At 34.0% G+C, this 26834-nt stretch overlaps 2 protein-coding genes across 2 annotated transcripts in view; one reads left to right on the top strand and one right to left on the bottom strand.

Annotated features, from left to right (window-relative positions):
* LOC134163987 (uncharacterized) overlaps positions 1 to 26834 on the top strand; it is a 612365-nt gene that overhangs the window by 484231 nt on the left and 101300 nt on the right.
* RYR3 (ryanodine receptor 3) overlaps positions 1 to 26834 on the bottom strand; it is a 225138-nt gene that overhangs the window by 14166 nt on the left and 184138 nt on the right. The window contains exons 71-92 of the mRNA XM_062619313.1: positions 23976 to 24146; positions 23457 to 23516; positions 22180 to 22311; positions 20542 to 20654; positions 16859 to 16955; positions 15215 to 15324; positions 14321 to 14372; positions 13588 to 13641; positions 13212 to 13311; positions 12893 to 12972; positions 12569 to 12645; positions 11016 to 11089; positions 10756 to 10773; positions 10192 to 10272; positions 9684 to 9772; positions 9169 to 9297; positions 8696 to 8800; positions 7518 to 7599; positions 5879 to 7203; positions 3780 to 3835; positions 1753 to 1921; positions 1024 to 1110 (exon numbers count right to left, since the gene is read on the bottom strand). Coding sequence (XP_062475297.1) covers positions 1024 to 1110; positions 1753 to 1921; positions 3780 to 3835; positions 5879 to 7203; positions 7518 to 7599; positions 8696 to 8800; positions 9169 to 9297; positions 9684 to 9772; positions 10192 to 10272; positions 10756 to 10773; positions 11016 to 11089; positions 12569 to 12645; positions 12893 to 12972; positions 13212 to 13311; positions 13588 to 13641; positions 14321 to 14372; positions 15215 to 15324; positions 16859 to 16955; positions 20542 to 20654; positions 22180 to 22311; positions 23457 to 23516; positions 23976 to 24146 — 3261 coding nt within the window. The remainder of the gene's footprint in view (positions 1 to 1023; positions 1111 to 1752; positions 1922 to 3779; positions 3836 to 5878; positions 7204 to 7517; positions 7600 to 8695; positions 8801 to 9168; positions 9298 to 9683; positions 9773 to 10191; positions 10273 to 10755; positions 10774 to 11015; positions 11090 to 12568; positions 12646 to 12892; positions 12973 to 13211; positions 13312 to 13587; positions 13642 to 14320; positions 14373 to 15214; positions 15325 to 16858; positions 16956 to 20541; positions 20655 to 22179; positions 22312 to 23456; positions 23517 to 23975; positions 24147 to 26834) is intronic.

Raw genomic sequence — 26834 nt, forward strand, 5'->3', positions numbered from 1 at the left:
TAGTGAATTCTACTCCTTTTCATGGACAGAGGTTGTGAAGATTTTGTAATAAAATTAGTGAAGATGTTCTGATTTGTATCACTGGGTTATACACCAGAATGTGGTGCAACTCATGACATTCAGGAAAAAACAACTAAGATTAATTTTAAAGTATGGATATATAACCTTCTTCATTGGTGATATAGAAAAAACACTCTGAAAAGGCCTCTCTTGGTTTACATTTCTTGTGCCTGCTTGTACCCATCAATTAAAGTCTCAATCTCAGTACAGAAATACCTTAATCAAAAGTCACTAACAACCATGCTGGCAATGACAACAAAGAAAATGGAACAAATAAGTATGAAAGCTGAATTATATTCCCACATGGAAATGGGAGAATGGGGAAAATGGCAACAACAAAAACCACATTTTATGTTCACTACGGGTTAATAAATTCACAGAAAAATAAATTGAAGCAAACAACATGCCCCTGAGCCTGAAACACCTGAAAAAAAAATTATAAATTAAATATAACTAAAACATATGAGCTGATGTAGTTAAACTGAGATATTAATCTTATTCTGATCAGTCAAACCCAACTGAAGTCAGTAGGGTTCTTAAGGAAAAACAGAAATATAACCACTGAGAATAATCAGATGAAGTCTCACAGTATCTTTAAAACAAATGACAGAAAAAATGCAACAGTTTTGACATTTGAGTTATTTTAGTTGGATTTCAAATTTCCCATGACAAGATTAACAATTCAAACAGTAACAGATTTCTATGAGTAAATGAAAAAATGCCTAGAAACACAAGCTCAACTATAATGGAGGAATGAAATAAATGTTTTCATTTAGCCTGAACAAAATAAAAACCGAGTAGGTTTAATATCACAAATTTTAGTTACAAAATTTAAGATACTAACTATTTCATATCTAAATGCTTTAGTTCATGTTGAAGGACTTTATTAAACAAGCACTGAAACGATCATTAAATATTTATTAAATAAAAAAAAATTATTTAAAGAACAATGTATAATCTTACCTTGTAAAATAGAAGAATAAAGTTGATGGCAAATGCAACAAACAGAGCAAGAAACCTTAAGTTATAAAAATTTCTTGCCAAGTAGTGCTGAAAGTAAAAAAAAAATAAAAAATAAGAAAATTAGAAGCAGCCTTTAGCTAATACCAAGGTAAGAAAGTTTCTAAGAAAATAAATACATAATTGTGTTGCCTTTATTCACCAGTTATAACAAGGAAGGGCATTTCTTGGCAGCCTATTCTGCCATTTCATGGTAAATGGGATTAAAAAGCACCTTGCAATTGCAACAGGGGAGACTGATATAAGGAAATAACGAAATAAGGAAAACTTTCTAGAAGGAAGTCTGGCATAGGAATGCTAAAATACTGCAATAAACTACGTGAGACAGATTCATAGAGTTCATCATCTGATGTTTTTAGGAATACAGAAATATCTCACAGAAATTAGAATTACAGATTCTAGAAGTTAGATTAGGGAAAATAGGGAGCTCCCAAAACGAGCTCAGGAGGTTAATCTGTCCTGTTAGACCAAAATAAGGGATATCACACACATAAAGACTTTATGTATATAACTCTCTAAAGTATTATAAAAATCACAATGGACTGAATACAGCCAGTCATTTGAAAACTCATGCCAATGTTCCTTTTATGATGATGTCTCTCCCTTCAATATCAGAGTTCTATAGTACATAAATAAAAATTCAATGACCAAAATAATTTAGGAAAAACTTACAAGCATTTTTGTTTGATAAATTTCCAAAGCTTTGAAGAAGTTAGCCATTACAGCCTCTGGTTTCTCAATCTTTTGTCCATGCCTTCGCTTCTTTTTCTTTATTTTTCCCTCTTCTAGCTGCTCGGATTGTACTTCCTTTGCTTTATCTTGTTTTTCACCATCTTCCATGCTAGAAGAAAGGCAATCAAAACAAAAATACCTAGCCAAACTTCTGTACTGTAAATGCATTCCTTTAGAAAGAATCCCAATTCAGAAAGTTTGCCTTTGAAAGCTAGTTCTGATACTGTGAGAAAAATGATTCTAAGATTTGAGGTAGAGAGTAAACCATAGTAAAAAAAGTGACCTTAGTTTCAAATGATATGCACAGATAGAGTTGTTGAGCAGAGATCAATGAAGTAAAAAGCCAAAAAACAGACAGGATAATGTTTGCGAAAACCATTGATGTACATATGTACCCAATACAAGTAACATGAAAAATTTGAGAGTTCACATATACTTTTTTGAGCCTGCAGCTGAAAAAGAGAAATAAGGCTTTTGGGATTTGGTACACAGGATCATACCTGAATCACAGTACCATAAAATGAATTAATTTCAGTCAAGGCCATCACTGTTCTTACAGAGATGAATGACTAACAAGAAGGAAGTTTACTTCAGAAGGTCACACCTTATGAAGTATGTAGATTACAATCATTCCTCCTGTACCACTGAATTGCCTTTATGAAAATTAAGTATCAAGACTGCGTATAGTAATAGGGGAATTTAGTTACTAAACTAAAAAAAAAGTGAAAAAAAAACACAACTGAATTTGCATATATGTAAAAGAATACTGAAGTGCTTGAAAGTTTTAAGGCATGAGGATAAAGAAATGCAGTATGTAGTTCGCCTTATCGTTCTACTACTGCAGTAGGAGTCATATGATGGGTGTCCAAGAATGTATTTATCTTCTACCAAAAAAATTTCCTCTTGCAGCCTCAGAATATAAGACATTAAACTTAGATTTTTAAGCTGAAGGCAATTTGAATATGCTGCAAAATTATTTCAGAGCAGAATTAAGCATGGCAGACAAGAGAAGGCAACAGGGAATCAGGAAAACAAGTCCAATAAAATTACAGAAGTAGAAGGAGATAATGTTTATGAAAAAAAAAGAGTGAACAAGTCAAAAATAAGAAAAAATGAGTGGCACAGGAGATTTTGGGAAAATTCCTAGATACTTAGAAATTGCTTCACTGAAGCTGTGCTGAATATGCCACTAGTGTTTAAATCAGGAGACCAAAATCAGTCAACAAAGAAAAAAGCCCAGCAGTGATATCTTTTTAACAAAACTTTTAAAAGGTGTAATTTGAGCAATTTAAAGATTAACCAACTTAATATTATAATGTAACATGGCCTAGATGAAACAACAGCTTCAGAAATTGCGTATCTTAGTTATTATCTTCATACTGAGTAACACTCATCAACACGTTCTTTGGATACGTGGTACCAAAAAAGCCATAGAAGATTTGAAGTGCACTTTTTAATTACTGGAAGTGCTCTAAACAGTGAAAATGATGTTTAACATCCCTGCAGGGATTGAAGAGAGAGACAGATCATATCAAAACAATTCTGTAACAATAAAATGTAAGAAGGCACTTGAAAACAGATAAACAGCATTAATAATATTTATTTAAACTATTACTGCCTGAAAATTATAGTGGGTAGTAGTGGAAGTGTAGACAGCAATAATGACAAGTTGCAGAGTTTTTTCCAAGACTGGTGCTCATTTTTAAAGGTGGTTAGTGGACTTTTTAAAAAGACAATGGCCACAGGTTATATATGCAGAATTGTCAAAGGCCACAAAAATCAGATTACCATTTTGTTGCCTATTGAGATGGTTTTGCCGCTTCTCAGGGACTGCTGGTTTTCAGAAAACTGATGAGACAAGGTGTACATAAAGTGTTTTGAATACTGAGCATTGCTTGGATTCTTTCTGGGCAAATTACCTAGCATTAGGAATTAGCAAGGAATCAAACAGGAATTGTGTAACTTACTCAGCCTTCTCAGCTTCTGCTTTTCTTTCTGTTTCAGCTTTTGCAATTTCAGATATCTGCAAAAAGTATTTTAACTCTCAAAATGGATCCAATCAAATAAAATTTTGGTAACTTTAGTTATTGCTTTCTAAGATACAAATAAAATAATTACCACATTATATTTTTTATACCAGTTTGCACTTTTAAAGTATTTGATTTTAAAAAATAGACAGCTCAGACTAGATGTAAACAGTGAAAATTACAGAAATTCTTCTGATAGCTTTTTTTCAGCATAGTGTTACCACTATTGTAAGTAGCCCAGTTGACTGAACAACTTAGAATCATAGAATCAACTAAGTTGGAAAAGGCCTTTAAGAATGTAAAGTAATTATACCTGGTTATCAGACAGATCATGTGACCAGTTGAGGATGAATGTAATTAACTACATCTAGATCATACCATAATACAACAGTGTTGTTACTCAGACTCAGTGCAGTTACTGATTATACAGAAAATGAGCATCGGTTTGCTACATTCCAAATATAAAACGAAGAACAGTGTATCAGTGATAGCGTCAAAAATCTGAAAAAGACCTGTGTAATTATCAGATACTACAAAACCCAATCGTTTTGCCAAGATCAACTGATGCAGTCGAAACCAGACAATTATTTAAACAACTTTTACTTACGCAATATTTTCTTCAAACTATTTGTCTTAGGGAGGTTGATGGTTGATTAAACCTTTACTTGCACCCCTCAAAACCACCTAAGTGTGTGTTTATAACAGCCCCTTGAGATAAGGAAAAAACAATATACAATTTTACAGATGGCTAACTGCAGCAAAGCCTGAGCCTGGATTTCAAACACGCTTAGGCTTAGTGTTGCAAGACCAAAGTAAACTCATTTTTAAATATAGTTTGAATAACTAAGCTTCACTGGAAATCAAAGAGACGCAGGCTCCAAAGTCCCAGATTCACAAAGGACCCTAAAGTCACAGTTATCTGTGCTTTTCCCCCATTAATCACCTGCATGTCTGCCTCACACCTAAGTAGAGAAAGAATTTACAAAAAATCAGTCTTGCTTCCCTTATATCACCTCTTATATGGGAAACTCCTCTAGTACATGCAATGAAAGCATGTGTTACTTCCACAAATAGTTTCCCCTAAGATCTCAAGCTGGTGGAAGGTAATTCTGTGATCATTTGATAATGCCTAGTTCTTCTAAGGGGTAGGGGAAGAATGAATAAATCCCTTTTTTAAAAGACTGTAACTTTTAAGTGCACACATAAAAATAAATAAATAAATAATAGAAATAAATATATATAGTCTGATCTAGGCAATAAATCTTGGAGAAAAGCATACAAATGAAGAGGACATAATGAACTAAGAAGTTGTACAATGCAGGCTCATCCTGAAAATATTTGGAAAGCATACTGTAAAGAGGTGGATTAATGAAAGGAAAGATATATTTGAATAACAAGTAGAAACAGATCTAAAGTGTAGAGTGAAACATAATGCCTTCCAAATACGACGAATGCATTTTGGTTTTGACATTTAGTTCAATCCATTTTCAAACAGAATGTTAAGTTATATTTAGCTCAGCTGAGTGGAACAAAATATACTGTTCATAAAACAGAATATGAGGAAAGAAATGATTACATGGTAAACATAGTAACAACAAATTCAGGAAAAAATTATTTCAAATAATAGGAAAAAGTGACCAGTAAAGCATGTACAAGAAAGATGATAATGACAAGGCATTACGGAGAAAGTAGATTGTAAAAATAATTGAAATATACTGTGGGAAAATGGGGTATGCAAAAGAAACAAAACTGTAACCCATTTAAAGCAAAATCCATGCCTAGAGAGCTGCTAGCAATTTTTGTTTTGAATGCAAATGAACAATACCAATTTACTGCAGTGACATCTAAACACACTGGGCACATAAACTCTGCTGTCTTGTTTGTAAGACTTTTTTAAGAATACAGATTATAAAGTATGTTCTTACCAAGAACATTTATTAATCAGTTAACTGACAAATAATTCAGTTACTAGAAAATTCAGTAATATATTTGTCTTATTATTATTTTCTGCAAAGAAATACAAAATCTCTTTAACATACCTGTAGTCCTTTTTTCTTACGAACTGTGGTTTCCAAAGATGACTGGATATCAGTACCAAGGATTTCTGCAATATCTCCAAGCCCAGCATCATGACCATGTTTTGAGCCACCTTCTTTCTTTGTATGAATGCCAAAAATGTCTGTTATGATGTCAGCTTCTCCCTTTTCACCCTTTGCAAACTGCACAAGGTCAGCTCTGATGCCATGCTCAGCACCTTCAGCTTTTTCTGCTTCCATAACATCATCATGAATTCCAAACTGTGTTGGGTCAGGCATGTCCCCTAGTATTTTAGTCACTTTAATATTTTTTGCTCCCTCAACTAGGCCACCCCCAAATACAGTGCTCCAAAGAATCTGGAAAATCCCCCACACTATAGAAAAGAACAGTTGGAACATCCCTACAAATAGGAGCCAGAAAAAAGAGAAAAACAGCTTCACCATCTCTTTTACTGTCATCTTTCTAACTTTTCTGTATTGTTTCCTTAGGTTCTTCACAGTGATTGTTTTAAAAAAGTTGGCAACATTCTTCTTCACTGCAACACAGGCCATTGCAAAAGCTGAAGCAGATTCCAGGGACTTTTCTTCTTCCTCATCATCTCCAATATCCATTACATAACAGGACTCTGTCTCTTCCTCTTCCTCAGGCCTCTCGGATGAATCCGTTTCAGAGATCTGGGATGCTAACTGCATTTCAAAGATCGTGTCTTCACAGAAATTCACAAAGAGTTCCATTTTTTCTTGCTCTCCACCTTCATTTACAACATCAAATATAAACTGTCTTTTAGATTCCTTCACCTGTGGCTTCTCCCACTGCATTCTACTGGACTCACTGATTTCAAAGTAAACTCTTTCTATTTTCTTGGCTCCACCTATTATTTCAATGCGGCCAAGGTATGGTTCAAAGTAATTAAGAACACTTTCCGCAGGTTCAAGTAAGCTCTGAAGGCGTGAGTCATTAGGCATGTGCTCTGAAAGGTTTGTTAACAATACAGCCACATTAAATCCAATGTCTTTAGCTGGTTCATGGAATCTTTCCACAAAATCAACATAGTTAAACATATCATTTTCATCAGCTTCTGCACAGGACAGCAGGAATTCAATCTCTGACTGTATGTATTGTTTTTGAGCCTCCATTGATTTTTGAAATTCCTTCTTTGAAATGATGCCTTTACCATCTGGGTCGTGCTCTTTGAAAGCATCTGAGTTAGTCAGGTCTTTTAACTTAAGGAACATGTCAAAGAACTTCAAAATCATCTCTACATTGCTAGATGATTCTACAAGTGTGTCAACCATTTGTTTTCCAATAGTTCCATTTACAACATTGCCTAAACAGTGAGTGAAAACAGGAAGTTATTTGTCATAGCTAGATTTAAAAAAAACCCTCATATTTGTTCTGAGAACAAAACAAAAATGTTTTCAAATGTTGTAATTTTTCTTTCAATATGCTTTTTTTGTAGCAGCCCTCTTTTCAAGACTAAGTATATTCCACAATAATTATTAAATAAATGTGAAATAAGTTTTTTCCTGACATTACATAAAGGCGATTTAAAAGCAGTTCAGAAAGATTAACATAGCTATCATACTTTACATTATGAAGCTGGGAAAATCATAATCAACCATAAACAAAAACAGGTCCAACCTTCAAGCAGTGACAAGAGCATCACTACCATATCCTTTAGCAGATCTAACAGTTCTTTGAGTAATTCAATCTGAGCAGAGTCCTGTAAAAAAAAAAACAACAAAAGTATAAGGGTGTTTTTAATTTGTATTTATCTGGAAAACTAAATGTAGTTCACATTCCTCAAGATTTCATTGTCATTTTATTATGATTACTATCAGGGATTTTATACAATATGAGGGTAACTTACTACAGCAGAGGTATTAATACCATAAAGATAAGTTTTAATAAAGCATTAAGGAGTACAAAAGGGCAGATAAGGGACAGCAAAAAAAATCACAAAATTGATTTTTCAGCACATCTGGCAGTATTTATCTCAGAAAGAATTCACCGTTTCTCACTTCACAGGGAATATTTAGTGGCAGGATGCATTACCACTCAAACTGAACTACAACTGTTTAGTTTAACTACAGAATATAAGTCTAACATGGGCTTGTGATTAAGATGAAGGACCTAAAACTGTTAAGTACCCTGAAAATTCAGACAGACTTCTGCAGGGTGGGTAGAAATCTTATGAGTAATTCAGAGGGTAGCAGAGCACTGAACAAGAGTGAGAAAATGACTGCACTGTTGCCTTCAGTTCCCAGTGGCCTGACTGTATGGGTACATTGAGCTGCAGTTGCAAAAGAACACAAAAGCCTGAAACTGTGAGGAGGGCTGGGATTCCACAATGCTCTGCACAGTGAAATGAACACTGCTTATTGCCCTCTTGCTCCATGCCTGTGATGGATTAATGGGACAAGTTGACTGCCTGCCATATTCCCACCCTCTTTGATTTTTTCCCAGCTTTTATCTTGCCTTACTTATCTGTAGCATGGGAGCCTATTAAAATGCGTTTAACTGTGTTTCTGCTCTGACAGATCATCCGGTTTTCGCAACTGAACAAACTGCCACGTTCATTATCAGAAAGTTATAATGGCGCTGGAAGCAGTGAGTTTGATATTCGAAAAAGTGAGTGCACTGTGATGATTGATGTTGAAAGGAGTGATATGAAGATGCTAGTGCTGATATTTAGTCTTGGGCCTCTACATTACGTTAGGCCCATGCACAACCGGTGAGTAGCAGACATTAACTGCTTTACAGCTTTCAACATTCACTTGACTGACATATGAATGAGATTATTTGACTACTGAAAATACCTGTGAAAGTTTCATCTGCATATTGGCAAAAACATGAAGAAAGCCAACAACTGCATCCCACAGCCTACTATGAGCCAGACTCTGTTGATTACCTATGCAAGGACCCTAAAAAATTTAAGAAAAAAAAGCACATTTATATAAAATGAAATAAATAAGAGCAAATAAAACTAATTATTTCATAAGATTTCTTCCTTAAAAGGAAAAAAAAAAAAAAAGAAACTTCAGGTTTCCATGAAGCTACAAGAGAGAGCTTCCCAAAGTCTCTGCTATCTGGTATATGAATATTCAATCGTATCATATTAACTATGTAGCCATTCACATGTTTTAGTATTAACTTTACAATGGACCAGTGATGCTATGTAACTTTATCAAATTTAAGAAAAATAAAGCAAAAGTGTTTACAGATTTGTGATAGGATATTATCAAGCCATAGAACTTCATTGTCGGTACTGTGAGTAAAACATTTTGTTTACCTGGATATATTCTGTAAGGGAATTGAATATTTGTTTGGTGACAGCCAAAGCTTTAGAGAAGTTACGTTGTCCTGATTCATCAATAACATCCTTTCCTGAATAATACCAATAGAAGTCGCTGATTGATTCCTAAGAAAAAATCAACAATGATATATTGTCTAATTTTGGATTCTGTATGCAGTATGCTTGCATTTGTATCACCAAAAGTTGAATCAGCAGCAGATGAAATTTAGCATTTTGTATCAATATGAAAATAACTTTTTGTGGTTTTATCTAACTGCTCCTCGAAGAAGTGAAAAATGAAGTAAATTAACAAACACCTGGTTTCACACAGAATTCTGAAAGCTCATCTATTTTAAAAGGAAAGAAGAGATAAAATAAATTAAATCAGAATTCTTCATTTTAGATATCCCTGAAGAGAGGGTTTTCACATTTGATTCTAGTAAAATGTGATTTTAGAAAAAAGAAGAAAAGGCAAATATATTGTATTCCATTTTTCTCTGGTTTTGTCTCACCTGAAGACGCAAGAGATAGTCAACTGTACTAATGATAATATTCACTGTTGTGGTGTTGCCCATCTGAGTACGTAGGTAATTTTGAAAATCTGAAATAAGAAGCAATTTGTGATTGGTTAGTATATATAGGAATTAACAAATTCAAGTTTTTTTCATGTTCTCATGGAGACATGCAGAAAGTATTCAAGTATCTTTCTGGGTACAGATGTTTATGTGGTGGAAATTGAACTATAGTAGATCATAAAAGTAAATGCAACTGAAGAATTGTTACCCACATGACTTGCAAAAAACTTTACTATTAGTAATTGGCATAAGACCTGAAATTACGTTAAGACTTAAAAATTCAAATTGAACTCCACAATTCAAGTTCTTGGCATACCAGTTTCCACTCAGAACACTACATGAGTTAGAAGGAATAAGCCATTAGAATCTAATAAATTCTGTTTAACTCTGTTTAAGAACAGAGACTCATCATACATTTTCCCCAAAATTAATTCAGTTCACTTACCATTGTTATGCCCCTCACAGAGGAGTTGCAAAAATCTAAATAGATCTCGAGTAAATTCATGATGCTGCAACACTTTTTCACCTTTAAAATATATAAATACAAGGATTATGTGACAACTGTTATGATTAAATATCCTGCACACAATTTTACAGCAACCTTTACAACTGGAATTCAAGTAAAAGTATCATAAAAGCACAAAGCAGTTCAAAAGAAACAAACTGATAATAATGAAAAGAAAAACTGAGACAGGAAAAGCAAAGCCAAAATATTTAGCACCCCAATGCATCCATGGTTATAAAAAAATTAAAAAATAATTTTAAAAAGCACAACAGGATATATATCTAAGAAATAAACTGTTAGTCATAACTTAAGTATGTCATGCCTTAAGTATGAATGACATTTATTAAATAAGCATCAAACTGTTTATCCAAGCTGAGCACACAACCTGCTGCAGACCATAAAGCTAAATCTAAATATATCTTAAAGATGCAATGAAATACTTCTCTCTGTATTTGCAACACAGTTTTGCAACAATAGTATCAAAAACTGTAAACCCAAACATACCACGCTCACGAACGATGACTGTGGATCAAAGAAAAATAACAAGAATACAAGATAAGAATACTGGAAGTTACAACATTTTTCTTAAAAATTATTGCTAAAGATATTGTAAATATAAATCATACTCAGAACTCAAAGCCTAGAATTACTTATTGTAAGTTTATCAACAGAAAACTCAAGCCACAGTAAATAACAGTTATAGCTAAAGAAGGAAGCACAAATAATGTCTGAAGCACTACTGGAATCTATTTCATGCTACTTACGAGTTCCTTCTTCAGTAACCATCCCCAGGCCTTCTGCTTTATTTTGTCTCTCAAATGCATTCAAGTCCAGAACACTTTCATAGAAAAAAAAAAAAATCAAAAAACAAAAACAAACAGGAACAACCACTATAGTACACAGTGGAAAATTATTTTCATCTAGGATCCCTGGAGGTCTTCAACAACTAGCTTTGACACTCTGTGACATGCATTGCCTCTTATTTTATTTAATATGAACATTAAATAAAAGAGCTTGTGATGAAAATAAGGGTCCACTGTTGATTTCTGGAAAGAACTGAGTCTCAAGTCAGGCCTCACGACTTACCTAACCTCACTTCAAGTCATTCATGGTTTCATATAGAAATGAAAAGTGGAAAAGGAACCTGAAATATTACTCTCTATATTGATTTAAACTTGCCTGCCAAAAGGACTTTTCTTCATCACACTCTTTTCCACTAAGTTATCACTACTATTTCTATTATATTGTTAATGCATTTATTATTCATTATGTTATTAAGAAGACATATGGAATCTCTGATTCTGTGTCAGAATACTTTCATTCAGGTCGTTCAAATACAATTCTATGCTTATTTTCTTTTTCAGTTAAAAGCAGTCACATATTCTTCTACCTAGCAACATCATTAAAACTAAAGCATTTTTAAAGCATCATTTTCATTCTCTTGTCAGTGTTCAACTCATTTGATCAAAATCATTTTTAATGAAGTCCTGAACAGTACACATACACTATTGGTAATATGATTGCTGTAGGTCCTGTTTGAGCAAATCCTTGCTAAATTGTTCTATATAAATGTAAAAATTAGAGGTCAGATATTATTTAATTAGGTTGCAACTACTCGGCAATAATTTCTGCAGTGCAGGTCACCATTCCTTCCACATTCCTTCCACACAGCTCCTCCGATTCTAATTTCCAGTCTACTCCTTCAGAACTCTTCTGTTGCTTTAAAAGACTAAAAAAAGGAGGTTCTCTACTGTAAGTGTAATCAGAAACACCAACAGTTTCCCAACTTCTTTATATGAGTCCTTCAGCTTAACTAACTTGAACTTCTGGTCTGTCAAGGGAATGGGCTACTGTAGTATCACTGGTGACGTGCCATTTCTAACAAACCTGACATATATTTCGAGAGGATTCAAATGAAGAAACAGAGATTATGTAACTCATCAGAGATGTTGAGAAACTGAAAGCTTGATAAAGCTCCACTGGCCTGTCTCTCCTTCAGTGTTGGCTTTTCTCTATCCTTAGAACCACCCAGGTGGAAAATTTGATGGATCATGGGCCAGTAAAGGAGCCTTTACAGTTTACTTTTCTGCATCTCCAAACTAAGCCTTCAAAGCATATACAGTCTTTGCTTTATTTTTTCCTTTGGAAGAATACTCTAAAAGATTAACATACCATTCCTCTATTCACAAAAATTTTCAACAAGAATTCTACAGTCTGTGACTCCTGTAATTTAAATCTAACAAATCCACCTGCACTGAGCGATAAGCCACCAACTTGAATAAAACTGAAACTGTAATAATATGATTTATGTTTTTACCTGCAGGACTGCATCAAGCCAGAGAGACTCTGAAAAAATCCAGCATCCTTTTTCTCCTTCAGGTAGTCTAGCATTTTCTGGAAGGTGTACATTTTGGGAGGAAAAAAAAAATCTATATTAGAATTATATGAAATAACAACTTTCTGAATTACCATTTGAAATGCAAGTCACAGGAAAGCAATAATATCATTGTTATTGTGCTAAAATAACCCTGATATTTCTTCACTGTTTAGCTTAAAATTAAAGGCACTGTAACACTAAAATTCTCAAAATTACTTTCCTTCTTTCCACAAGCAAGATTCACAGTCATTAGGAAAGCATTACCTGTTGAACGATGGTGTTCCCACCATTTAGAATAGCGATACCAAGTTTCAGTGTTTCAATAACCATGGGTCCTGTATGACCTGTCAAACAAGGGTGCGGTCATTAGAACTTGCAATGATGAACTATTCAACCAGAAAAGCAGTCTGGAAATTTTACCTAGTATCGTTGTAATAGATATTTATTTTGCCTCATTGCCATATACAAGTTATATGTGATATATACATCATAGGTATAATGACATAATACATTGTATATATGTATAGCATTATACCTATGATATGTAGATCATGTATACTTTTAATGCTGCACAGAATATTACCTTTGCTTGCGCTAATCATCTGAAGGACCATCTCAGCAGCTCCACGATCATGTAAGCGAGCTTGCTGATAGAGAGTTCTTTGTTTTTCCATTTCTTTCTCCTGGGTTTGGAAATAAAAATGAGAACACAATACAGAGTGGAACTGGTTCAGAAAAAAACAGAACTGTGAGAAATCTGAAGTTGTTGAAGGCCATCTGCCTCCATAATCCATATGGATTGTTTCATTCCAAAACTTCAGAACACACCATATTTGTTATATATGAACGGCCTAGTAAATCAGCTCAATAACTATGTTATTCTTGCATTTATTCTAGAAGAAATAGTTAAAACACTTGCACATTAGGCAATGAGAAAGAAATGTTATTTAAGCTCTTACCTCAAATGTCTTTTCCTTTTCTTCTTCTTCCTCCTCTTCTGCTTCCTCACAGCTCTTTTTATGTTATAAAGAGAAAGCACAAGATTTTTCTTATTATAAAATATGTCTATTTTTACTATAGTATTTCTACAAATATGACCAAAGAATTATTTTTTCAAGCAACAATTAAAGGTGCTGGGAAGATTTGAAATCCCCGTAATTATAATTTTTTTTTCTCATCCACATAAGAAACTGATATTCCCTAATGTGTGAGTACTTCACTGTATTCATTCAACTACACATACACCCTGTAACTGCAGGCTATGTGTTCTTATTTCATATCTCTATTTATACCCATAATATTTTTCTTCACAGTCAAACTCTCCTCATATGTGTCAGCTGTGATCAGTATGTTGCAAAACCTGCCAACTGATTTCTGACAGGCTTAAAATTTTAACTCCAAAATAATTACCCAAAGAATAAAAATAACTAACAAACATGTTACGACTGCTCATGAGTTAATCCCATACAAAACAAAGTGCCAAGCGATATCAACAGGATTGCACCTACTGGTATTTCATACAATTAATGTAGGAAATTTCTCATTTTATATATATGTAACTGAACAGCATTCGTTTCATTAAAAATATAGGAATTACAAGTAGGATTTACACTTAAAAGAGAGGGAAACATCTAAAATGAATAGGAAGCACCTGAGAGGAGTGAGGGATGGAGCTTGAAATACTATATTTACCTTTGCCATCATAGCAGAATAGGCAATATATAAAGGATCATCTTCTAGTTTGCTATAAAGAGTAAAGAATAACCAAAATTATTATATAGTAATAAAAAGAAGTCATACTCCTACTAACATTTAAATACCGTTTTATTAAAGGGTATTTTATTAAAACAGAAACACACACCTACTTAAAACACAATTATACTTGAAAATCATGTTATGAATGCATTTTCTTACCTCAAACCAAGTCTAATTTTTAATTAAACAGTTTTGAGGTATATTTGGACATCATGGACTTTTGGACTTAGGTTGGATAAGTAAGGATCACTGGCTGTTGTAGGCGCAGAAAAGTATAATGGAGATATAAGTTAGAATAATTGTAACAGTCAGATGGCAAGATTACATTAGCCATACATAAAAAGCGTATGAAGTACCCTACTCAGAAAAAATACATATTCCAATCAACAGTCTGAATTCAAAGCAGAAACTGTCACTGAAAGAGATTCATGCTGATCATCAATGAAACCTTTTCTGATATACTGAATAAAATGTAATGAATACCAGCACCATCACCACGTATCTATAAGCAGCAGAGACCAGGGGAAGAAGGTACTCTGAATAAACCAGTAGTTCCTGTAGACTTTATGTTTTTATAAGAATTCACGCTCAGTTATTTCTGTATTGGGTATTTACCAGGGTTTAAATTTCAAAAACAGTCAATATTTATCTCAATAAAGAGGTTATATGGACTTTAAATACATGAAAACTTTAATGAAACTGAGAGGCAAAAAAGTATTCACTAAGGAACACTAAGGAACTGAAGTTGTGCTAAATCACTTCTTTAATGCTACTAGAAATTCAGTTACTGTTGCTTTTACTCAATGTGCTTTTCAAGACAGCTTTTTTTACCTTCTCTCTGTGAGAGCACTGCGACTAAAATAGAGGATAATCTGATGAAGTGGATCAGGCTGCTTTTTCTCAGTCTCTTCCTCTTCCTCTTCATCTTTTTTTGGAAGTGTCTGTCTCAAGATTTATATTAGAACATACAAATTAAGCCTCATGAGTAAGAAAAAAATCACGTAATTAAGCTTAGACAGGATTTCAGTAATTTTATTCTCTCCAATTTGTATTAACTTCCAGTATTCACCTTACTCAATAGCTTATAGCATAACCTGCGACATTACGTGCCTGCATGTCTCAGGAGTTAAGAATATCTGATTGCTATTCATAATTGATGCTAACTTTATAAGTTTCTCATTTGCAAGGTATTGAGAATGAGACAGTGAAAATCTTAGGGAAGCCTTATTCAGCAGAAATTATGTGTTTCCACTGGACCAGACTTGAAAGAAAATCCCAGCTTGATTATTTAGCAGAAGTATTATTGGTAATGGAACTGTTATAATAATATCATCAGATACATCCTAATTAAACTACTCTTTGCTACAATACTTACATAAATCATATTATTTAGGTAACCTTGATTCAACAAATGTAATGACTGCTTTTATTGTCAATTTTGAACATTTTTTGGCAGTTTGATATATAAAAGAGCCAGGCAGAAGAACAGCATATCACCTTTACCTTACATGTGTAATCACCCCTTTGCAAGGTTTGCAATTATTGTAGAATTATCACAATTATAGTAATAATTGTGGTTACAGGAGTTCAATTTACTGCTTTAGTAAATCTGAAATAATTGTAATCACTGTTTTGATTAATGGCTTTAGGGAAAAAAAAACAACAAAGACTGTGACCACATGACTATGAGAAGAATACATTAGCTTTGATTTTTAAAATATCATCCAACCTTCTATACCAATGGGTCTTTATAAACACAACATGACTGGTTTTGCTAATGCCAAAGCATTTCCTGGTATGTCTTCATATGATCCATGAAGCCATATATTCATTTTCACAGTATTTAGATACTATAGGCCCTTTGGAAGTATTTTAGACAAACTAACTACAGAGGGGGAAGAGAAAAAAAGTAGTAGGCTTTCTGAATCAATATTCAGTAACAAAATGCGGAAATTTACTGATCACTTTTATCAAGTACACATGCAAATAAATTTTTGCTGAATACGGCTGTATATGTTTACCTCTCCTCATGATGTATCAAAAAGGGAAAAGCAAAATTAATTTGGATCAAAGCTGAAAATGTTAAAATTAAATATTATGTATCAACAGAAATTTAGAAAGGGGAAAAGGATCAACTGTGTCAAGCTTAAAAAAACAGTAAATAAAATATAGGAACATAGGAATTACCATAATGACAAAAATAGTCTGGCTGTTCATCTAATCCATTTCTCTTCCCAAGAACGAGTATCACATAGTTCATCTGAAGGCATAAACCACCTTAATGCAGAGTGCATCACAGGATTAATGCCTTTTTGACCACAGCAGAAAATTACCTTACGCCATGAAGCATAAGGAATAATATTTTTTAATTTATATGCATACAGTACACAAAAATTAAATATAGGTTATAACAGAAACATGAAATATACACTAAAGTGGGCACTGAAAAATATGCCCAATTATGTCAGTACTTACAGCCAAATCCTGAACTAGTTTCTCCTCAAATGAATATTCCTCTGTTTCTATCCAATAGTTCTGATAGCCATGGAGGAAGAGGTTAATAGAACGGTGCCTGGGGGGGGTTGTGAAAGTGAGATCAAGAGGGGTAACAGAACATAGTATAACAGCTCAGGTGGTTAATGATTAGTAAGGATACATATTTGTACAATTCTGATCCTCTGATTGGTCAGTGAAACAAAATGCAAACCATAGCTAACATTCAGTGACAAACCAGCATGTACCTTTGAATATTATTACTATTTTTCTATACATGTGTATATATGTTACTTTTTGGTTTTAAAGCTTTGGGAGTGCTACCATACATTATATATGAAACTGCAGGACTGGAACCTTAATGCACGCATGGGAAAAACACACACTTGAACAGACTAATTTAAAGATGAATGGGATTTACACCTAGGATATGTAAATCTTGTTTACTAGATTTATGACATTGAGACAGCAGAAGTTGGCCACAAACAACAAAATAAGTATCGAGTGCTTTCCAGCATGGTATCTGCAGAACAATCGTTGCCGTCTTCCACAGAGAGAAGACTAACCTCAGCTCCTTTTCTTTCAGTTCCAAATAAAGGCAGTATTAATATGTCCTCAAAGATGCTGATTAGAAATACACAAAACCTGCTCTAGAAAATGACCAATTTTAGAAAACTCCTAGGCATATTAATTACTACTACACAGTACCCATTTAACAAACATCCACAGAAAAAACAGCTCCTGGCAATAATGCTACATATATTAATGGCCAAACTATTCCATCTTTATGTTACATTTTGGGGACAATTGTGTTTTGAGGCACACTACATGAAGTTACAAATGTTGTTTCACGCAGCCTTTTCATTTACTTTTATCCTGCAACACAAAGAAAAGCTATACAAATTGTCTGAACTGACACTGTGCACATGAAATACTATTTTATAATGGAATAGCTACTGAGCCAACCTTCTGTGCTCTTCTGCATTTTATTTTTACTGGTGGCATTTTATTATCAAATTCCAAAAACTGACCAATCAGAATCCCTCTGAAAATTGTACAAATTCATGTTTTATGATAACATCAAATCATGGCTGGGAAGGAATAAGTGTGTGCATAAGCAAGAGGCTCTCCACAAGTTACATTACCATTAAATTGAGTATAAGCCTGTCATACTGAGTTTTTTCATGTACTTTTTCCAGCCAAACACGTTGAAAGGTGCTCAGGAAGAAATTGCTAATTTTGTGTCTGAAGAAAAGCATATAGGTTTTCATTGAAGAAAGGCACAAGTTAAATTCAACAAAGTAGTCAGAAAGAATATAATTTGTAAACTATGAAAAATTGCCATGTATAACCTTGCTGTATCTATGTGCATATACAGAAGACAGACAGTAAGACAAATTTTTTACAAATTAATTTCCTTAAAACATCAAACATACATACATATATCTCAGAGAAAACATTTATCACATAAGACACTTTTTCAAAGCCACGCACATCAGTTAAACACAGAACATGAGGAACTAGTATTTCCTAACTTAACTGATTTTTTTTTCTTGAAAAAAAGAAAAATATTTTAAAATATAATTATTTATTTTGTATCTTTAGGCACTTCTAGAAAAGGGAGTAGTGAGAAAAATTACTTTAACTTCTAGCGTAAATATTCTATGATTTAAGAAACACCTGTGCATCAATAAACATTTTAATTTCCGAAGTATCATCCTGGAATTACTAAGAAATGGTACATATAGGAATAAATTTTGAAGAAAATTAAAGTATGGAAGTGGCATTAAATTATAATGAAAGCCAACTGAATCTCCAGAAATTTTCAGATTTCCAATAGAAAGCTGCAACTAAAATGAGGAAAAATTAGACTGTGGTTCAAAGGGATTTATATAGCTCCTAGAATTAATCATACCCTACTTGAAATAATCTCCCTAGGGTTCAGAGATGTCTTAACACCACAGTCAATTTCAATGATGGAGACAGAGGTGCATAATAGTGACAGCCTTATTTTCCTGTCAGAATCCTATGATTAATCTAGAAAAAAATGTGTCTATAAACCAGTGAATTTTAAAACTTTGCTCTGCATCTATCAATTGAGCGATATACCTAAAAGTTTCTGCTCATTGCTGGGGGCTTGGACTAAATGACCTTTAAAAGTTCCTTCCAACCCAAACCACTTTGATTTTACGATTCTAAGTCTTGCCTGTGATGCCACAATTAATTGGCTAAAACAGTTTCATGACAGTTCATTTATAGAATCTACAAGATGAAAATCTACAAGATGAAATAACTGCACAGATTTGCTTCACACTCAGGAATAAACTCCACCTCAAAAATCTACCATAAAGTTTATGAATCAACATCAATCTTTTTAAAACAGAAAGGTTTTAATGAAAATGAAAGATGAATGCACTACTTCAATGAGTATTACTCCATATTGTATTGAAAATGAAAATACAGATTCATAACCCATTTTGCCTTTTGACAAGTATTACACCAACAACCTCAAAGGTAATAAATGTGGTTTTTTTCAAAACGAAAAAAATAGGACAAACTATTTTTATCATTTTGGTGCTCACATATATTCCTAACATTTTTAAGAATTCATAAATCCATAAATTTATAAATGTAATTATTAATTAAATTAATAAATTTATAAATTACTCTGGTTCTTTGAAGCTTGCCTGAAGGTACTATGACAACTTAGAAAAAGTTATAGTTTAGAACAACTACTTTTTGTAACGGAAGGATGCGGGTTTTATACTATAACTGTTTTTTTGTCTTGTGCAAACCCAATACTCTTCCTGTATGTTAGTGGCACAGTTAGAGACCTTAAGCATGTAGACTGGCATTTAAAAATGCAATGCAACTCTTCTGTTAAATACTTTACAAACAATCTCTGAACAAATATATTAAACAAAAGGTGAAAAAATGCAGGTGAGAAGCAAACTTAGAGATGTACTTAGGCTGTATCTGAATAAAAAGCAGAGTTGTTGAGAAAGAACAAGGTAAAGGAAATGACCCCAATGCCTCATGGTCTTAATACTCTGTTTAGAGCAGGAGATAGAACCAAGCACAGGGTGCACTTTATCTCAGACTTTGTGGTATTTACATGCAATGGTAGTAAGAAGTAGAGCAAAACGCAAGTACATAATATCATTCTGCACTGCTCTGGGCCACTAGCCTCTGTAATGCATGCAACACTCAGTTGTAGTAGCTAAAAATTGTCTCAGACAATGAAGCATTCCTGCCATAGGAGAGGAATAGCCATACAAAGTTTAAAAAAAAGAATACAAACACAGGAAAATAAAGAGTAAAACCGGCAAGCAGAGGCAAAAAGGGGACAGAAACAGCAACATCTTAACAATTTCCACAGATAACTTGAGGAACTATACAGAGTAACAGCTGACAAAAATGAAGCATTCTGGTTTTGAAGCAATGTAATTCCTATTGTCTTTTTCCCCTCTGGTTATTTGTTAGGAGACAAGTATTTTGTTGCTGCGAGGAATTAGCTGACAACCAACTCTTTAGTCTCTTAAACAAAATCACAGTCAACAAACTTGCATGTGTACACACAAGAAACACAAGTCATATTTGCACTCAGAAATGTAAAGAAAAGTTAAAAAAAAACACCAAACCAAAAACACCTTTATGCCATTTACCTTGGCAGGTTGTATAATGGTGCCATTCGGAAACATGCAACAACAGCCCTTTTGCGTTGTTTTGACAGGAGTTTGTGCCAAACAGCTTTCTTTGATCTCAGTGGTTGTTCAACCTACGGAAAAATATCTTCTAGCACATATAGAGGAAACACTTCAACTTTTATTGAAAATTTTGTGTTTAGCTAGTGGTTAATGTAGCTAGCAAATTAGAAAAACGTTACAAACGCTCCCCATCATCTGAAAAAAGCAATCCCAGGCACAGCTACAGGTTGGGCAGAGAAGAGATTCAGAGCAGCCCTGCGGAGAAGGACTTGGGGGTGCTGGTCGATGAGAAAATGAACATGAGCCAGCTTCAGTGTGCGCTTGCAGCCCAGAAAGCCAACCGTATCCTGGGCTGCATCAAAAGGAGTGTGACCAGCAGGTCAAAGGAGACGATCCTGCCCCTCTACTCTGCTCTTGTGAGACCTCACCTGGCGTATTGTGTGCAGTTCTGGTGTCCTCAACATAAAAAGGACATGGAACTGTTGGAACAAGTCCAGAGGAGGGCCACGAGGATGATCAGGGGACTGGAGCACCTCCCATATGAAGACAGGCTGAGAAAGTTGGGGGTGTTCAGCCTGGAGAAGAGATCTCATAGCAGCCTTCCAGTATCTGAAGGGGGCCTATAGGGATGCTGGGGAGGGACTCTTCATTAGGGACTGTAGTGATAGGACAAGGGGTAATGGGCTCAAACTTAAACAGGGAAAGTTTAAATATAAGGAAGAAGTTCTTTACTGTAAGGGTGGTGAGGCACTGGAATGGGTTGCCCAGGGAAGTTGTGAATGCTCCATCCCTGGCAGTGTTCAAGGCCAGGTTGGAACAGAGCCTTGGGTGACACTGTCTAGTGTGAGGTGTCCCTGCCCATGGGAGGGGAGTTGGAACTAGATGATCTTAAGGTTCTTTCCAACCCTAATTATTCTATGATTCTATAAAAAAAAAATACTGGAGGCCTTAGGTACAGTACCTCTCAGTTTATACATAAAAGCTCAAGATGTCAGAGTATCTCATGTGGGACTCCTTGGTAAAACTCCAAAATGGTTATTTTGTCTGTTTCTAAGTATGCATATTCAGTTTTTTATGTGAGTGAATTTCTGTGCCATAGCACTTGTGAACGAGGTGGATTAACTTTAATTTGGAAGAGTACAAATATACCTTTTGTAATTAAACTGTATCATTTCAATAGACAAGCAATCTATTCAAAAGCTGCTACAGCATCCTCAGGTGCAGATATAGGAGACAGGCTAAACCCAGAAACAGAAAGTGCACTTGCAAACATATTTTCCTAAAATTACAGAGTTTTCAGCTACTGCATGGTGACTATTTGTATACTATACTTTTTATGGCTGCTCACAAAGTCAGAGGCAAATACATCCTGAGTTTTCTCTGAAGCTAAATTGAGGCACAACAGATTATGTTAAAAACTGCATATATGCATCTGTATGTGTGTGTGTGTCTGCATGCATGGACAAAAGTAATTTTTATCTGGAAACTTTAATAATGATACTCACTGAAGTCAAAATAAACTCTAGAAGGTAAAAAAAGGAAAAAAAAAACAAACTTACTTTAAAACCAACACAGTATGGATATTTAACTTTTTACCTGCTCCAGGTGATACAAAGCAGCTGATATCCTCTGCACACGTTCCACATTTCTCTCTGGGTCAGTAGGTTCATCACTCTTCAAAATGTCTTTGTATAAATTTAACTGCCATTTCACAGCTGGATCATCAGACTAAAAATCAACATATTTTGTACGTAAGCTGCTGAATGAATATACTGAATTTGACCACCACCACTGTTATTCTCCTAGTATAATAAAGAATGCTGCAGATACTCCCACTTCATGTGTTCCCCTTTAGTCAAAATTAATATCTGCTAGCTGCTCAGGAAAATGGCATTAGATTTTCATATATCTATATCTATATATGTATATGAGAGTATATGTATACTGTTGGGTAGCTGAACTCAATCCTTAAGCAAGGTTCTGTGTTTTTATTTCATGAGACCAAATAAAGCACCCCAGGACTTCTGTATACCATTCAACAGCATTAAAAATGAAGAACATTTAGTACTGGGGTTGAATTTAACTCCTTGCTGAACTTCTGTACTCTACAGGTGGAAAGCTGTTCAATGGAATCTATAAACGACAACTGGAATTTCAGTAGGTGAAGTTGCAGCCAAAGGTGTAGGGTTTTTTGCAAGACAAAAATAGAAAAAACACAGTAGAATTACTTACTGTGTCCAATTTAAATTTATGTAAGTACAGACTTACAGCAACCAGACAGTCATCTCCCATGACAGATAAGAGTTACTCCTATTATGTTCAAAGACTGAAGGCAATCCTCTAAATTATTTACTATTTACAGAATGCTGAGGACTCCATTTGGATATCACCTTTGACAGTGTATTCGGCATATAAATAGTAGGAACATAAGTGATCTTGAAAAAAATCTGAAGATGACACAAGTGTTTCTTATTTTATCATAGTTACTTTAAAATGTATCTGTTCTTAGAAATAGTATTTAAGCATTACTGCAAGTTAAGTTCAAGAAGAGAAGCTGAAATACTGTAGTTTTAATTTTATTCTCAGATCAAGTTGATTCTAAGTAATTACAGCTTTAAAATTACCAATATTTCAATTTTTTATGCTTGTTCCACTCTACAAGAATTCCTGAAATTTGAAAATAGCAGCCAAAGCTACAAATAAACCAATTATACTTACAGAAAAAAATAGGGAAAAAGGGGCAATTTTTCTAATAAGTTTTCAGGTTCTTTTTAAAAATTACTTTTACATTTCATGATAAACAAAACAATTGTGACTTCTGTGTTTTAAAAGTACACACCAGCATCTTCAAGACAGATTTTTTTTTACATTACCTTTTCCTGCAAATGTAAGTTGTTACGTAAATGTTCTTTGACTTCATCATCGGTATCCCTCTGTAGAAAAGTAGAAATATTTCTGAATTCATATTATGACTCATAAGACCACATACAACCTAGAGCAGCTATCGTTTTCATATTGAACCTTAAACTCTCTTCTTTTCCAAGTACACTAAAGGTTAACAGAAGAGCATGGGACAAAGGTCTTTTATAATTTTGACCACAAAACAAGGATTAAACTTTGAAGAGAGAATGAAAGCTAACTAATGCTATTTCAGTATTTGATCCAAATGAAATTGCACATGCAAAAATGTACATTGTATACAAATGGAAAATGACATGGAAATGATGGCAGCTGTCTATGCACTTTTTCTTGTGAAAGCACAATTAGCAGCTGTAATTGCTTACAGCACATTGATACATCCAATTATATTGACTGCTTAGATATCTCTGCCTCAAAGTTCAGTTTATAAAGTACTGCTTATTTTGCATTAAAAACTTCAAGTATACACTTACATGACTGTATCGAGTCTTAGCCAAAGAGATGAGTTCTTGATCTCCAGGAGTACACATATTCAAACCAATGGGAAGCATCTTTTTAAGTGCAGCTACAATCAAGGATGTTTGTATGGAGTACAAATCCCCTCTGCGTTTTGATTTCTTTCTCTCTTGATCTTGTCCTCCAGACTACAATTAAAAAAATAGAAAAGTAAATGACTGCAATTCTTTTCTAACATACTCTTCCCCTAATGGTCCAAGGAAACTATGTTCCTGTACAACTAATGAAAAGTGCTGCATTAGAGGAAGGGTGTACAGTATTATGCAGAAAATGTAAAGGAATACTTTTGGTGTGTGCCAATGCAGAAATTGTAATAACTAATATTTTAATAGCAGTAACATCCTTGAGTGTGCATTCAGACATATGAATCTATGTTTTCTGGATGTTGCCTCTCAAATCAGAAACAACCCTAAAGTTAAAAGCTGAGTCAGTCTCAGGGGACACTATTAGTTCTCCATGTTGAAGAGGAAAATTCAGGATGTTTAATTTTTGTTAAAAACTTGCATAGTTATCCAGGGTTTGAATGAATGAATATTGTCTGATTTATCTCAACTGAAAAATACGAGCATCTAAAAGACTTATTCAATGCAATAAAATGCCAATCTTATTGCATTTAACGAATTAGTGCCTTTGGGAAAAGCCTGCCCATTGGCTTTGGTTAATATAATCAAGTCTGGGATGAAAAATTAAGTCTTTTGCATCTTTGGAGATCACAAGTAATAGGAAAAGGAAAACAAGAGACAGAGAAGTAAACAGCACAACAGAATAACATCTGCCCAATCATCTTACAAGAGACAATGTATAACGATATTTCACACACTTTTTCATTTATGAGACAGCAAATCAAAACCTTTAGAATAGACCCATATATTTAATGAACATATGAAAAACAACAATAACATAAAAATAGCCCAGTTCTGAATTCTGTATCTAGATTAAACTCCTACTACACTCAAGAAGAGTTTTGCCTAAGATAAGATTTCAGGACTAGGCCTCCAGATTTACACAAAACTACAAAACAGCAAATGCTTGCATTTAACCCTCCACATCCTTTTCCCTCTGTCAATAAAGTTTTACTGACTACTGCTTTTATAATACGTTGTGTAGTTTGACATATGGATACAGCAGAATCCACTGCAATTCATTATTTATCAATACTACCACACAATTATCACAGCAATCACTAGAAGAAAAAAAGGCAGCCATACATATAGTACTCAGTGGTCAATTTTGGTAAATTCAGTTTTCTAGATGGTGAAGCACTGCGAATATAGCTGGTGTTGAGCATTGTGCAGGTCAGAGGGAACACACAATGGATGTGGCTTCCTTTCTTAAGGAACTAACAATTGCAAGAGAGTACTTTGCCTCAAAGCTTTGCTTTTGGAAGTGCCTTAGAAGTAGCAGTGATGTAATGGCTATAATAATGATATTATTTGTACTCTACATTGACAGCAGACAAACAAATCCCACAATGTATCACTGTATTCCAGTGGCGTCACTGCGCATCTTAAATATATATATTTTTATATATAATCAATATATAAAAAAAAAAAAAGGAGAGATACTGATTTACTTTTCTGCATCTTTATGCTTTTAGGCTTGAGGGCATTTTACACATCCAATTTTATTTTAATTTGAGATTAATAACAAGGTATGAACAGGATAGGTAAACCGTAAAACCTGAACAGTTTTAAAATCTGAAAAGAAGAGCCATTCTGCCTTTGCCATCAAATTGTTCTACCTGGGAATTCACAAGTCCGGCTGATAAATATGTAAGTAGAGTCACAGACAGAAACCTAAATGGCAATCAAATTATGCCTCTTGCAGTTCTAATAAGCAACTATAGGAGTAAATGCAATAACTTGATTTCATTCAAGTGGATAGATTTTGCCTAAATAATTAACTGTGCTAAGAGGACCTCAACAGGAAGAATGAGATAATCTGGTTGTCTAACAGCACATAATCTTAGTTGTTTGAGGATGTAAAAGGAGAAATAGACATTTTTTAAACTTATACAGACAAATAATTACAGAATATCCAGTAAATTTGTAATAACTAAAAATACAATCATAAAGTATTTTTTTTTTTAAATAAATCAGGTAAAAACAGTTAATATGATGGAATTAGTATTTCTAGTACTCCAAGCCCTCCTTAAACCTTCAATTCTCTGAGATTATCCAGACAGCATTTGTTAAATCCTACTCTATATACCTGGGGAAATTTGACAATAGCAAAGTATGAAATCAGATCTATTAGATTAATACAACTGCTCACTTTTTAACTTATTCCTCCAATGTAATTCATTAAAAATTCTTCACAGGACCTTGGGAGCTGCTCCACACAAAGGGTGAAGGGAAAGATGAAAGGATTTTACATTCCCATTCTACTTCACCAGTGAAGAACATACCATAGGTTGCAAAGTACTCATCTACATCAGAAGTTCATATTAAAAAAGATAATATGAATGATGCAAATGAAGGTGAACTGTGGTTCACTGGGGACAAAGCAAACTTTGAATAAAAGTACCATTAAAGAAACAAGAATTGTTTAAAGGCTTTTTCACACCTTGCAACTTTAGTAAAGACTATTTTAATTTTGTAAAAAAGGTGGGATTTGAACTCTGAATTTTATTTAAACTTATTGGTTCTAATAAAATCTTTATTCATTTACAGACAGAGTACAGGTTTTAGTGCATTTCTCTCACATACTTTTCTTGAATATCAGAAGCCAAATACACATTTCTGATGACTCTACTTAGGTAGTGCTTTTACAACATCTGCTTTAATATATTAGCAAAAAAAATCAGAATGCAGAAA

Source organism: Pezoporus occidentalis, unplaced genomic scaffold, assembly GCF_034315485.1.
Source record: "Pezoporus occidentalis ecotype Australia unplaced genomic scaffold, CSIRO_AGI_Poc_V1 ctg21, whole genome shotgun sequence".
Taxonomy (NCBI): Eukaryota; Metazoa; Chordata; class Aves; order Psittaciformes; family Psittacidae; genus Pezoporus; species Pezoporus occidentalis.